Source organism: Salvia hispanica, chromosome 2, assembly GCF_029641045.1.
Source record: "Salvia hispanica isolate PSC_SH4W2 chromosome 2, Shi_PSC_v1, whole genome shotgun sequence".
NCBI classification, from domain to species: domain Eukaryota; kingdom Viridiplantae; phylum Streptophyta; class Magnoliopsida; order Lamiales; family Lamiaceae; genus Salvia; species Salvia hispanica.
Genome location: NC_142693.1, coordinates 44981406 through 44995344, shown reverse-complemented (window position 1 = coordinate 44995344; position 13939 = coordinate 44981406). Strand labels below are relative to the sequence as shown.

Below are 13939 nucleotides of genomic sequence, written 5' to 3'. Positions count from 1 at the left end.
CTAGCTTAGTTTTTCACTTTTTCTCTACACACTCACACACTTGGAGGGAAATCTTAGGGGGTTTCTCGTTTTATCGGAAGTTTGGGTGCAACACCGTCTCTGCGGAGGCGAAGAAACAATTGTCTTTTATTTTTCTGTCTACTGTTGGTACTCGCCGAGTCCTCACTGTTCGAGGCTCGGCCTTGTGTTGTTGCTATCGTTGGATATTTCGTATTTTGCTATGGATATCACTGCTTTTGTTTCGTTTATCTTATCGTGTTGTTTTGGGTTTGATTTGCTGATTATTGTTGATTGATCTGGGTTTGGAGTTGTTTTGTAAGAATCTGTTGTCTATCGGTTGAATCTACATAGACTTGTGAGGATCGGAGATGGAAATGATGTTTGGTTGTTGCGGATGGCTTGGATCCGGAGTGGATTAAGCGTCCCGTGGTTGGATCTGCTGGTTTTTGTTTCATTCAGTTGTTTAAGTTCTGCATTCTCGTTTGCCTCGTCTAGTAGCCGTAGATCTGCTTTAGTTTTAACTGTTCTTCATTTCTATCGGTTTAATTTCGTTTACTTTGCTTTGATCTTCGTTCTTGCTCTGTTTTAACTGGTTGTTTCGTGATAAATATTGGAGGAGATGATGTCGCTGTTAGTTAGTCCTTTAGTTAGTTATTTTGCAGGTTTTCAATCGTACTGTACCTTTTCAGAGAATGGTCCCCACATTTAGTTTCTTTCCTAGGTCTAGGTTAATTTAGGAAATGGTTCATTCGATCTAGCAATTGTCTCGCTCTATTTTGGTTGATATGCATGTTTTTATGTCTTTGCCTAGATCTAGATGTTAGAATAGAATATTTTAATTACCAAGTCTAGGAATTAAAGCTCAACCCCAAAAATTGCGTGGCAGCAGCCAAAAAAATAGTTCCCGAGTCTTTGAACATGTTTACTTGCATATTCATCTCTGTGGATTCGATCCCTATTCCCACGTACTAGTTTTCTTAATTAAAGCGGGTTGAGGGTTTTGAAAGGGGAGTTAAGGTAGTGATTATGTGCCCAACGACAGGTAGCTCAAGGTTCTCTGAGTTCCTAGACCCAGTGTCTAGCGGATTTCCTGGACCGAGGGTTTTCTTCATTAATTTTAGAACACTCTTTTGCTAACCATCATTAGCTTCTAAAAACCTAGCTCTTCAGGGTGTTCGGTTTACAAGATTATATCCGGAATTAAATTTGTAGTGTGTTTGGTTTATGAGATTCAATCTCACAAAATATTAGATGGATAATTATGGGATAATTAGTCTTAGCTAACCCATATGACTAAAATAATATCACAACTCAATCCTAGATTATATCTTAATATTATTATATCTTGACGACCGAACACCACCTATATCTATAGTCTTACTCATAACAGCAATTTTGCTTTAACATTCGTGGTGTCTATTATTCAAATTATTTCTGCGGGCGAATGTAATAATAAAAATTGATGATTAAAACAATATAAAATAAAGAAAATGGGTATTTAAGTATTTAACCCAATCATAATTATAAATATATAACTTATCCAAAACACTAAATTTGATTTGTCCCGTAAACAATATACTTTATATAAGGGATATTGGTCCTTAATATCATAGGATTTTCAAAAAATTAGGATTTTTATACGACTTTCAACTTGGCAAATAATATCACAAAATTTTATCCGAGTTTGTTATTTTCCACTAGCGAAAAAAAATCGTCTATATTAATGGACTAAAGAACAACTTAGAGGGTGTGCTTCAAGAAAAACTATCCTAAAAGATTGAAGAACTTGAAATTCTCGAAGTAGTTGTCGAGAAATTAGGAAAAAAAATCTGTATCATGATATTATTTGCCGGATTTTTTTCGTTGGTGGGATACAACAAACTCAGATAAAGTTCATGATATTATTTGCCAAATTGAAAGTTCGTGAAAAAAACTCAACTTTTTAAAAGTTCTACGATATTAGGGGCCAATATCCCTTTATATAAATACAAAAAAATGAAACATAATATTTTTAGGTATCCAATTAGTCTGGTACGGGTATTAATGTACTCGAATTCATGTGTAAGTCGAGATTTTGGGTTTCGATACCCAATTTTTCGAGTTTGGGTATCATTGGGTACCCGAATTTGCAAGCCTACTTAGTTTAGTTATTTTTTATCCCTCTCCTACTTTACCAATGTTACACTCCCTGCGTCCCACTCTAACTAGAGCATTTCTATTCCGGCATGAGATTTTATGTAGTGTTATTTTGTGAGTTAAGTGGGAAGAATAAAGTTAGAGAAAATGAAGAAGTAGAGAGTGTAATGATTCTATTTTTGGAAATGTGTCATTTAGAGTGTAATAAAAGTGGTTGTAATCTGATTGAAAAATACTCCCTCTATCCATCCGCGAATAGGAATCTCGGTTCATAATTACTAAAAATGGTAAGTAGACCTCTTTCCACTCATATTCAACTAACTCTTTCCACTCACATATCATTTAAAACTAATATATATACAAGTGTATCCTATTAACTTTCTTTCACTCATTTTTTCTTAACATTTCGTAAAATTCATGTAAAAAAAAATGAGACTCATATTTGCGTACGGATGAAGTATCAAACATGGTGGTTCAATTATAAAATAATCGAACATGTTAAAGATAAATACAACACCATAAATAGTTTAAACATCAAGCAAAAATCAGATATCAACTAAAGGGAGTATAACAAAAGTGGTTGTAAATCTGATTGAAAAATATCAAACATGGTGGTTCAATTATAAAATAATCGAACATGTTAAAGATAAATACAACACTATAAATAGTTTAAACATCAAGCAAAAATCAGATATCAACTAAAGGGAGTATAATAAAAGTGGTTGTAACTTGTAAATCTGATTGAAAAATATCAAACATGGTGGTTCAATTATAAAATAATCGAACATCTTAAAGATAAATACAACACTAAAAATAGTTTAAACATCAAGCGAAAATCAGATATCAACTAACTAATACATACTATAAGTAGAACCAAAGACATGCATATAACATCAAAATGTTCCAACAAAAGAACTGCTTCTTGAATGGGATATAGTTAATTGTTGCTTAAGCTCTGTTTCACATCAATTTCCCTATGAACGAACCTTTCCCGCGAGCCAAAAAATACAGAGTTGGCAGAGATACCTCAAAGTCTTGAACTGAATCAAACTCAGTGGACCGAGAATTATCTTCTTACGTCGCAGTATCGCTGCTCACTTTGATCAACCATATGGCAGAGCTATCTATTACTGCGAGTCTCTGCATTCACATGGTCGTCTTTCAGAATCTTCTTACCTGGATTTGATCCATGACTGTGTGAGTCACGACCCTTACTCCCCCATTCTCCATCGGATAACCTTGTCCTCTTAGTAGCAACATCAGACAATTTCTTGTAGCTTGATGGTGTTGCTCTCCTCTTGTTCACATTTGTATCCATAGCAAAATAGTTGCTGAGATGACCTGCTGTATTCCGAGTCTGTTCAAAATCTCCCAACTTCTGTTGTTGGTCTGTTACAAGTAAATCATTCTTTCCATCTTCAGCATCCGATCCTTGTGTTCGCTTTTTACTGTGAAGCAGAGTTGTCGCTAGAATCTTACCAAGCACGAACCTTGTCTCATTTACATTTCCTTCTTTTAGCAACTGGTGACGTAACTCCTGACCTCTTTCATTGGCCTTTACAGAATTGACACCATTGCCCAAAATGTTAAAAATATTCTTTACTTTCTGCCCCATTTTTTGAGGTATGAAAACCTGAAAGACAAGTCACAACAGTAAGTACCAAAACTAGTTGGCGAATTAAAGTGGCTTCATTCATCAACACATTTGGATAGTATCCCATGATTTCTCAACACATTCAGATGTTAACAAATTTGATATTATACCATCAATAACAGAAATCGTGTTAATGCATCTTTCGTCAAAGAGATAAATCACAATGAACAATGGCTTCTACACTAGTCTATTGGGAAGGCCAACAAAACATAAAACGAATATCTTAGCCCTTTAATCTTGATATTAGTATAGAAATGACCAAATTCTATTAACACCATATATCCCTGATTCATAAAATACAAATTTGAAAAAAAAGAATGAATTTACGTAGGTTAAATTATAGCACACGCATTAGTGTAGAGAGTTTGGATCCAAAGTTCAATATACGTGCAACTTTAAATAGTTTCGACAACAAAGAATTCGCAACTAGCAAGCATACGGCAGAAATTTCAGTTCAATATATTAAATCACTACTTTCTCAACAAAAAAAACTAATCATAGGACATCTTGGTAATTTGCCTCTAAATTCCTAAACTTGCGCAAACTTTGGTTTTGCATACCAGCTTCAAATCCACCAGTACATTGTCAAATTGTGAATTTATTCTAATTTGCAACCAATTAATATTATGATGCTAGCATGATTTGATGACTTACTTACGTGACACTATCAAACGTCAACCAACACGATGTCACATTGTAGACGGCAAAACAATGTCTTATTATGTTGAATTAAATAATTTCATTTGTTGGATTGGGATTGTATTAAGAAAGACTGAAATGGAGGTGGGGGGGGGGGGGGAACAAAAAACAAGATGAATGAAGTACAACAAATGAAATTACTAATTTAGAATAATAAGACATTGTTTCACTGCCTACAATTGCAGACAATGTGACGTTGTTTTGGTTGAAGTATGATGGTGCCAAGTAAGTCATCAAGTTATGTCAGCATCAAAATGTTAGAACATATAGTAATTTACAGGCAGATTTTAAAGCTGGTATGCAAAACCAAAATTTGGTGTAAGTTTAGGAATTTATTGGCAAATATGTTGATTTAAATGCATACTGTAAAAGCAAAAGAACATGAGCAAATCTCGCCATCATGGCCATAACTTCAATGATAGACATATATGATAGAAAACATAACACTTGCTCAAAAGCATATCTTCAAGGATTAATTAAACAAAAGGCCGTAACTCTTGAATAGTAAATAAAAGTATGGGGCAGTAGAAGAGCTCACTCATGACACCAAATAGTACTTACCAAACCAGAAGATGGAAACTCGGGAAACCTGGTTATTGATTCCAAAAGAGACTCTTTCTTGATCAGAACATGTACAGAATTTATGACTTGCTCAATAAACAAAGTCACTCTTTCTACTATTTCATCATCCAGTAAATTGTCGAGAACACCCATGATTTCAGGCATGTCAGTTCTGGTAGCTTGAGCATTTTGTCTTGCAAATCTTATGCTTTCTTCCATCGTTCTATAATGCAGAAGTGAGGTAAAGGTCAAAATGACGATAGGATGTTGAGGATTACTACATATTGCCAGGTGAAACGCCAAGATTGCAACCCTGTTCCGTAAATACAAGTAAGAACAGGAAAAAAACGGAAACGAAAAAGAAGACAGAAGAGAAAAGGACAATAAAGAGGATGAAAGCAGGCTCTTGACAAAAATAACTGAATGAGTAACTAGTAGTTTTAGGAATTTATACAAATCACTTACAAGTACTATTTTTGAAGGTGGACAACATTAGAAATCTACACTAGCAAATAACTTAGTACAAATTCGAATATATTGAGATACAATATGAAAGTATGAAATCAACTATTATAGAAGACGATAATTGTTGCTTAATATCTTGGAAACCAAGAAGAACAACTAAACTTACACTTGAACAAAGATCCCAATTTTATCTCATGTTAAGATATTCACCATCCTCACCGCTTGCATATGTATATATAATGATTGCTTGATAACGTATTTGCCCGTAATACAAAATACAGACTGAACTCCATCCCCAACAAATACATATTGCGCTAGGTGCAGCTATTGGAATTTGGTTGGGGCTATCGAGGGAAGAAGGTGTTGCTCTTCGACAAAAACATGAATTATATGATGACTAGCCATAGTCAGCGGGAAGGAATGATAAAGAAATTTAGTGCGTGGTCACATTGAAAATTACATGTGACCCCTATGGTCGTGTAACATCATACAAAACGGTTGCACCAAGATTTAAATATGCTCCTAAGGTCATCAATCTACATACCAATAATAGAGACCAAGTGGAGAAACACAAGTAATTTTTTTCCAAAATACATCTAAAGTATAAATGTCGAGAATTGAGATAGGTATGCATATATTGGTCACGGATTTATCTCCAACTACAGGAAGGAAGGAAGTGACATATTTGTTTTCTTAAAATAGTTCCACCATATGAATCGTGTGCAAGTATGCAACTGAAGGCTAATTTTGCAGAAAAGCAGAGAAATAGAAGGAAAAGAAGTACTAACATATCTACAATCCAATCCAATATATGCCCAAAGACGAGCAATTCTTGAAAAAGGCATTTGAGTATCAGCTGAACTACTCTTACCCTTACCTAGGAATTTGGCATCTTTGATTGTCATAGGAAATGATGGCACGTTTGATACTCCCCCATTCCGCAGTAGTGGAGTCAATTTGCCATTTTGGTACGTTCCATAATAGTAAGTCATTTCCTTTTCTAGAAAAAGTCAACACATTTACTCTCTCTTACTTTATGCTCTTTCATCTCTCTACCTTCCCTATATCTTTATTCTTCCTTTACTGAACTCACTTAACACAATATTTCTTAAATCATGTGCCGAAAAGAAATGACTCCACTACCGCGGAACGGAGAGAGTATATAATAAAAGATCCATTCCTTTTACTTCTTTTCATTTATTTATATGGAATTGGTCATTCTCTTTCAACCCAAGCAAAATAAAATGATCATCCGTATATGAAAAAAAGGCTTTAAACAGAAGGAACATGTGTCTATCATATTATGAGTTGTCAAAAACAGAGTGCAGCCTTGGGTGACTGTCAATACAAATATGAACAAGATAGAGGGTGACTGAGAAAGGAGTGAAAGAAACCAGGGAAGGCCGTTGGTGAATAAATTATTCTGCTGCTGTCAAGGGGAAGGGAGCCTGGAGGAAAAGTGGGTTATTTCAAACCATTATAGATTGTGGGATTGACGATGAAGACAGTAACTCATGTTGCTCGGCCTCTGTATTTCCTCATTTGTACTACTTAATTATTTACTATTTAGCTCCTCGAAACATATACATAATGTGAACTAACGTTATGTTGTGGGGAAATAATAGTACATTGTCCTGCATATTCACTGTAGTGAATTAGACAACTGCAAGCCCCGTATGTGTATGGACATGGATGTGTATATTTTATTTTCAGTTTGAACAAAGACAATAAAAAGGAGTAGTAACTCACCACAAACTGTCATTACAAGGTCGGTCACAAGTAATCAACTGATCCAAATTGGAAAATAATTTCTGGAGAGGATTATAAAGATCAGTGATCAAAAGTCAGAAAAAGACAATGATACATGGAGAAATCAAAATCAAACGGTATTGTATAAAGCAGGATTAGAAGACAAGCAGAAAAAGGTATAGCACACATAAAATAGATGTAATATATACCACAAAAGGCCAAGGAAGCTAACCATTAAAACTGAGGAACGTATACCAAGTTGATTATGTACCTGCTTGGAAAGATATGCTGCCTGCGATAAAATTGATGCTCAATCATACATGCTCAGATCAAAAAGTGTTGATTTTGAACAACATAAATAAACTTACATTTAATGGTAGCAATATATCTAGTAGCTGAAACCTTTTAAGCTTAAGAAGGGAGCGCTCAGCAGCTCCATATGAGAGCATATAATTCATCTCCATAAATATCCTGGACTGGAAAAAAAGCATTGTTTAAAACCTCTTGTGAAATAAATCAGACCACAAAATGGCCTGGGAGGAAATTGATAACAGAGCAAGAAGGTTTAACAAAGAGAAAGCAAGAAAATCAAAATGGGAAATGCTAGAAAGTCTCTCATTTCAGTATCATAAGAAAACATAAGGGACAAGGTACACATGGTGAGTAGTTAGAAACTGTAGACTTACCGTGCTCAGGTTAGCAACTGATGAAGAGAGGCTATATAGAGCATTCTCTGTCTCCTCAGAAAATGACAAGTTGAGACGAGCTGCAAGTCTCAATCCACGCAAAATCCTCGCTGAACAAAGATGTTGGGTATAGTGGTTAATTTATAAATCAAAAAAATTGATACCACATCGAGTATAATTTAAGATAATACATTTGCGTCAGTATGATGTAACAACCTTGATCCTCTTTGAATGACAAGTGAGCTGGTTTCACTGTTCTTAGCTGTTATAGTCAACAAAGAACAACTTTCAAAAAATTAAGATAGTAAGAAAATGTTGTGCCCTTAAAGGAAATCCTTACCTTCAAAGACTTCAAGTCCATAATTGCATTAGTATAGTCATAGATCACATTTGCAAAAGGATCAAAAAATAAGCTGTTTCAAATGTAACCAATATTAGAGCGTAGTTAGTCTAGAGGCAGAAAAAAAAGTGAAAACATATATATATGCAGAAAAGGTCAACAAACTACTCTTTTTTTCGAAGCAGTTTAAAAGGGATGGAGAGCTCCAGAAGGAAATATATTAATGATCTTCCCCCTACTTCTTTGCGTAGAGGTAAAAATGATCAAGTACTCAACTAGAAGACTGTAATGATTATGAAACTCCCTCAAAAGCATCTTGCAGTAAGTACACACTTAGCCATCAGGATTATTTCCCCAGTTATGATCAGAATTCTTCCCCAATTAGCATAACATAATAGATTTAATTCCATTTCCACTTGAAATCAGGTTGTTTCTGTAAAGCAATTGCAAATTTGCAATAAGAAAAAAGTACTCCCTCCGTCCTACTTTAGGAGACCTGGTTTACCATTTTTGGGTGTCCCACTTTAGGAGTCCCGGTTGGAATATTCTATAAATGGTATTAGGCCCCACGTTCCACTAACCTTTTTCCACTCACATTTTATTATAAAACTAATATAAAAAAGTAGGACCCACATTCCACTATCTTTTATCACCAAATTTCCTTTACATTTCTTAATACCCGTGCCGAACTCAACCGGGACTCCTAAAGTGGGACGGAGGGAGTATAAAACATACACAGAAAGATAATAGTTAAAGCTCTCCCACCACAGTAGCATTGGTCTAACTTTCAGTGACGGGTTTTTAGTTACCTAATTACAATTCTTTCTGAATGATTACATTATTCTTTCTGGATGATTAGATTGTATACATGACGGCTCAGAATGTACTGTATAGATGCTTCATATAACAGAATTATTCGTATGACACAAAACTGGGCCAACTGAAATACAATGGCTGAACTGAAGTTGACATTATTCTGCATACCTACTATGATGAAAGGGGAAATCGATACAAGAAATCAGGTTAGAGTACATCACTGGAGTTATTTAAACTTATAAAAATGAAAAGCAAGGATTCAACCTGTTCACCGTGAAGTCTCTGTGCAGGCAATTTTTCCAGCGAAGAAAGTCTCTTGGATCACAACCCCTCGGCTTTTGGGAGACTTCTGCTTTTTCTCCAGAATCTTTGGCTATAGTGTCAAAACTTGATACCTGAAAAATGAAAGTAAGAAATGCTTGATCCATTGAGCACCTTTAAAATGTGTGGTATAAGAAGTAAACTATAGCTAGGCATAGATGTAGGGAAAATTGCAGAAGCTCAAACATCATATGAATAGGCACTAACCTCCACCGCAGAGCCTTTTACAGTGACTATACATATAGGGAATCGCTTTCCAACAATTAATGCACACTGAAATGTCCTCTTGACCTTCAAATTCGCATATTACAGTTTAGAGCAGGCTTTTCAATATGCATTTGTTGATACAATCAGCAAACAACTCTTGAAAGTAAAAGGACCTGTTTAAGCCCTGCTGTTGTGATCACGTCAAAGTCCTTTGGCACCTTATTGAGAAGTAAGTCTCTAACACATCCACCAACTAAGTAGGCCTCAAATCCTGTGCATTCAAGCTTCAATAATTAGACAACCATAAATGTTTCCAACCAACACTTACTTGGGTAGGGGAAATAAAAAGGAATAAAAAAACTTTTAAAGCTTGAGTACACATGTTGAAGCATCATTAATCCAATAATTTGAACTTAAAAGGCAAGAGAAAAAATCCTACGGTTGGTATACTGACCAAGGCTGTGCATAATTGATCAATCAACATAATTCATCAGGATCAACTTCTCAACCAAAATTTTAATCTTATGAGATAAGCAACTTGAATAGGACATGCAAGATTATGAACTAGTTCCAACTTCCAAGGTTCTCCTTTCAGCTATACGGTTATTGCTTCTAATATGTTTACTTGACGTTCATCTTAAGTAATTAAAAGCATTTGAACTATATATGTGCATCATCTTGAAAGTAATTATCTCACACCATCTGTAGGGTTGATGTGATTCTTTCAACCTTTGTGAAAATAGTTTTGCCAATCATTTACAGCTACTTGACACACACTTGGGCATGTTTTTCCAATTATGACTCGACTTGGAGGTTCTTCCTATGTCCAAAGTCCAAACTATCTTAGCCCTCCATAATAGCCCAAGTACTTTGCTTGCTTGTACATGTAATCTTCTAGCGATTGTATAGAAGTCTATAGATTCATATCTAGAAGATTTTTCTATAAATATTGTACAGGGTTCCAAGAATTTGTAAATGTTAGATGGTATTGGTAACACCAAAAAACTTTCAAGGTTCACTAAAGTATTCTACACATTTACTAAGATTTCTAAATTTCTGTCCAAGCAAATTTTCTACATATTCTACTAAGAAACTTAGTCCACTCTAGCCTAGCACTTAACACACCACAGTCATATAAAGAGAACTACTTAGCTACCACGATGAACCAACACATATGCTAAACTGTTGAACAAAGAAAACCATGAGATACAGTTCCATTTACGGTGATTGAAGAGAAGGTTCACACAACTCAATACCATACAAGAAACTCCAAACAAAATCAATACCATCAAAACAATGCAGAAAGAACTATATGTCAAAGTTAAGCACTTTGTAGTAGAGAGAGCAGATTTTACAACAGATAGTGGCGCAGCTCAGAATTTTAAAATTCATAATTTTTCCAAACTTCCAAACAAATGGTACATAAGCATGTCACATCTAACTCATACAAGATACCACCTTTTGCACGTAAATTCCTCAAAACTGTCCAAGAAGCAACAGATATTTTTGGCCTTTCTAACCCAAATTTCCTAGAGTCCAACTTCCTCCATTTGGAGAACTCGCCTTCACCTGAAAACATAAAATCTAATTAAAAGACTCGAATGTATCATAGTTGAAAAAATAACAAATAACACACTGGCACAAGAAAATAATCTATTTAGAAGCCCTAATGTTCAAGTAAATTAAAGGTTTTCCGAAGTTTGTCAAAACGAACCCATATGAGAAGAAAAATGTGCGCGACTCCTTTCTTCGACAAAGCTGCACTTCAACCTCTGTATGAGACGGCAAAGGTGTTAAGCAGAATGAATGAAGAATCACGCGGCCGCAATTTGAAGTATGAACCAGGTGTTTGATCAAATGCTTAAGTGAAAAATATATATATATAAACGCTGTGCTTTGAAATGATTAACCTGGAAGGCAGGTTTTAGGCGAGAAAGCAAACTCCTGGCTTCGCTAGAATAGGGCGACGTCATGTAAGGGAGCTCAGGTGGCCATGCCGGCGAAATGAATTTTCCGGTCTGCCCTACTTAGTAACAAGTTACAGTACAACCAAACTAGTATACTATTGTTGATGAAACTATAAATATTGTTTTTTGAGTGTATAATAAAGTTAATAAATAATTTTGATAAAATTTCTACCTAGTTGTACAGTCCGATCTAAATTCTACGCTACATATTTTATGAAATTACAATCCGTGAGCACAGGTTTTATTTAATCCACGTAAGCATTATTTGGATAGTTAATTTATACTACAAAAATATTACTCTTATTTTAATTTGGTAAAAATATACCCCCGTTTGACAGTAATAGAGTCATTTTATCATTTTGGTACGTTCTATAGTAATAGAGTCATTTCTCTTTTTAGTAAAAGTCAACACATTTTTCCACACTTACTTTACTCTCTGTTACTTTTTTCTCTTTTCATCTCTCTACCTTTTTTTCATTTTCCACTTTATTCTCCATTTACTAAACTCACCTAACACAACTTTTCTTAATCTCCGTGTCGAAAAGAAACGTCTCCATTACTATGGAATAGAGGGAGTACCAATTAAAATGATATATTTCTAATCCAATTTATATCTATATTTATATTTATATTTATATTTATATTTATACTAATATAAAGTGACTCCCTTCGTCCCACATAATTTGGGACACTTTGATCCGACACGGGTTTTAAGAAATCTAATGGAAAGTGAGTTGAAAAAGTTGGTGACATGTGGGTCCTACTTTTAAAGTATTAGTTTTATAATAAAATGTGAGTAGGAATGAGTTAGTGAAATATGGGGTCCACTACCAAAAATGGTAAAAGTGAAATGGGACAAATTATGTGGGACGATCCAATATGGAATACTGGGTTAATTATGTGGGACGGAGGCTTGAGGTAAGGACCAGTAATTTATACTACAAAACATATTACTTTTATTTTAATTTGGTACAAATATCCCAATTAAAATGATATATTTTTATTTTTAATTTATTCCAAATAAGATTACATATTTCTAATATATGATCAAATGCAAACTCATATATTGTACAAACTCCAAACTATGATCTGGACCGTTAAAAAATATCAACAGATGACAAAATAGTAGCAACAGAAAATATCAACACAATGTCAACACAATAGCAACACAGCATCAACCGTTGACACTGTGTTGACATTTATGTTGATACTATTTTTTCATCTGTTGACATTTTCTAACGGTCCAGATCATAGTTTGGAGTTTTTACAATATTTAGAGTTTGCATTAGATCACATTCCTCTCTAATCTAATATATATCTATACTTATATTTATAGGGGAGCATTAGGGTCCTATTGACCCCTTAGTGTTTATTTCCTTCTTAATATCATCCATTATATTAGAGATGTGGACGGTTAAGATCAAAATTGTGGAACTTATCTCGTGCTACATTATTGGTCATATTTCGTGCATTATAAGGGTATAAGAGTAAAACAATGATGAATTAAAAATGGCAGTTCCTACAATTAAGCGTGATTTTCATTGAAACCGCTTGACATTCCATCCACTCTCTTACTCTCACTCCAAACGTCTCATATCGCTCAAATCACGTTCCAAACCCTTCTCCCCCAATTCCAACTCATTTCTAAACCCTAGCCGCCGGAAAAGCATAGAATCCCCCATCTCATGGTCGATTTTCGCCGTCAAAACATCCCAAAGTCGACGATTCTCAGTTTTTTTCAGCCTCCATCAGCAGTCGACGGTTGATTTGCCATCGATAATAGGTTAGGTTTCATTTTCGCCGAGCTCGATTGTTGGTAAGAGATGTTCTGATTTTTTCTACTTAACAATGTCACACAACATGTGCGTAACCGTCGCATTTTTGAATTCGATTTTCGGTGAATTTATGGTTTATTATGAACAGATGGAGAAAGTGAGGTTAGAAACCCTAGTTGCTTCAAAATCGGAGAAACTCCATTGGAAGAGTCGATTTCTGCCCACTTAACACCTTCGGTCGACGCAGCACCATTTTAATCGGTGGAAAATTTTCAATCGACAACAAGGTATGGTTTCAAAGTTTCAATTTTTGGTAAGAGATCAGTCTCCGAGACGATTATAGCCGTGAAAACACCACAAAGTCAACGATTTAGAGTTTTATACTAAACATAATGTACAAATATTTCCGTGTAATGGATTTTATTTACTCAATAATGGACAATTTATGTTCTGTAATGTATATGTTTCTGAGACGTTTTTGTTCTGATTTTATGAGTAGTTTTAACTTATAAACATAATGTGAAAATATTTCATTGTAATGGATTTTATTTACTCAGTAATGG

At 34.8% G+C, this 13939-nt stretch overlaps 1 protein-coding gene across 3 annotated transcripts; it reads right to left on the bottom strand.

Moving 5' to 3' along the window:
• Positions 1–2821: 2821 nt before the first annotated feature.
• Positions 2822–11731, bottom strand: LOC125201931 (uncharacterized). Of its 3 annotated transcripts, XM_048100231.2 has the most exons (15): positions 11545–11731; positions 11349–11406; positions 11093–11203; positions 9808–9905; positions 9635–9718; positions 9371–9501; positions 8291–8363; positions 8167–8212; positions 7951–8060; positions 7633–7740; positions 7497–7556; positions 7265–7326; positions 5051–5363; positions 3616–3769; positions 2822–3525 (listed from the first exon to the last, which is right to left on the bottom strand). In XM_048100231.2, the coding sequence occupies exons 1-15, from the start codon at positions 11605–11607 to the stop codon at positions 3257–3259; spliced, it is 1740 nt and encodes a 579-aa protein (XP_047956188.1). In that variant the 5' UTR covers positions 11608–11731; the 3' UTR covers positions 2822–3256. The 3 variants fall into 3 exon arrangements, with proteins under 3 accessions (XP_047956188.1, XP_047956186.1, XP_047956187.1); XM_048100229.2 differs by having other exon boundaries at positions 2822–3769; positions 11545–11727; XM_048100230.2 differs by having other exon boundaries at positions 2822–3769; positions 7536–7556; positions 11545–11727.
• Positions 11732–13939: the final 2208 nt, after the last annotated feature.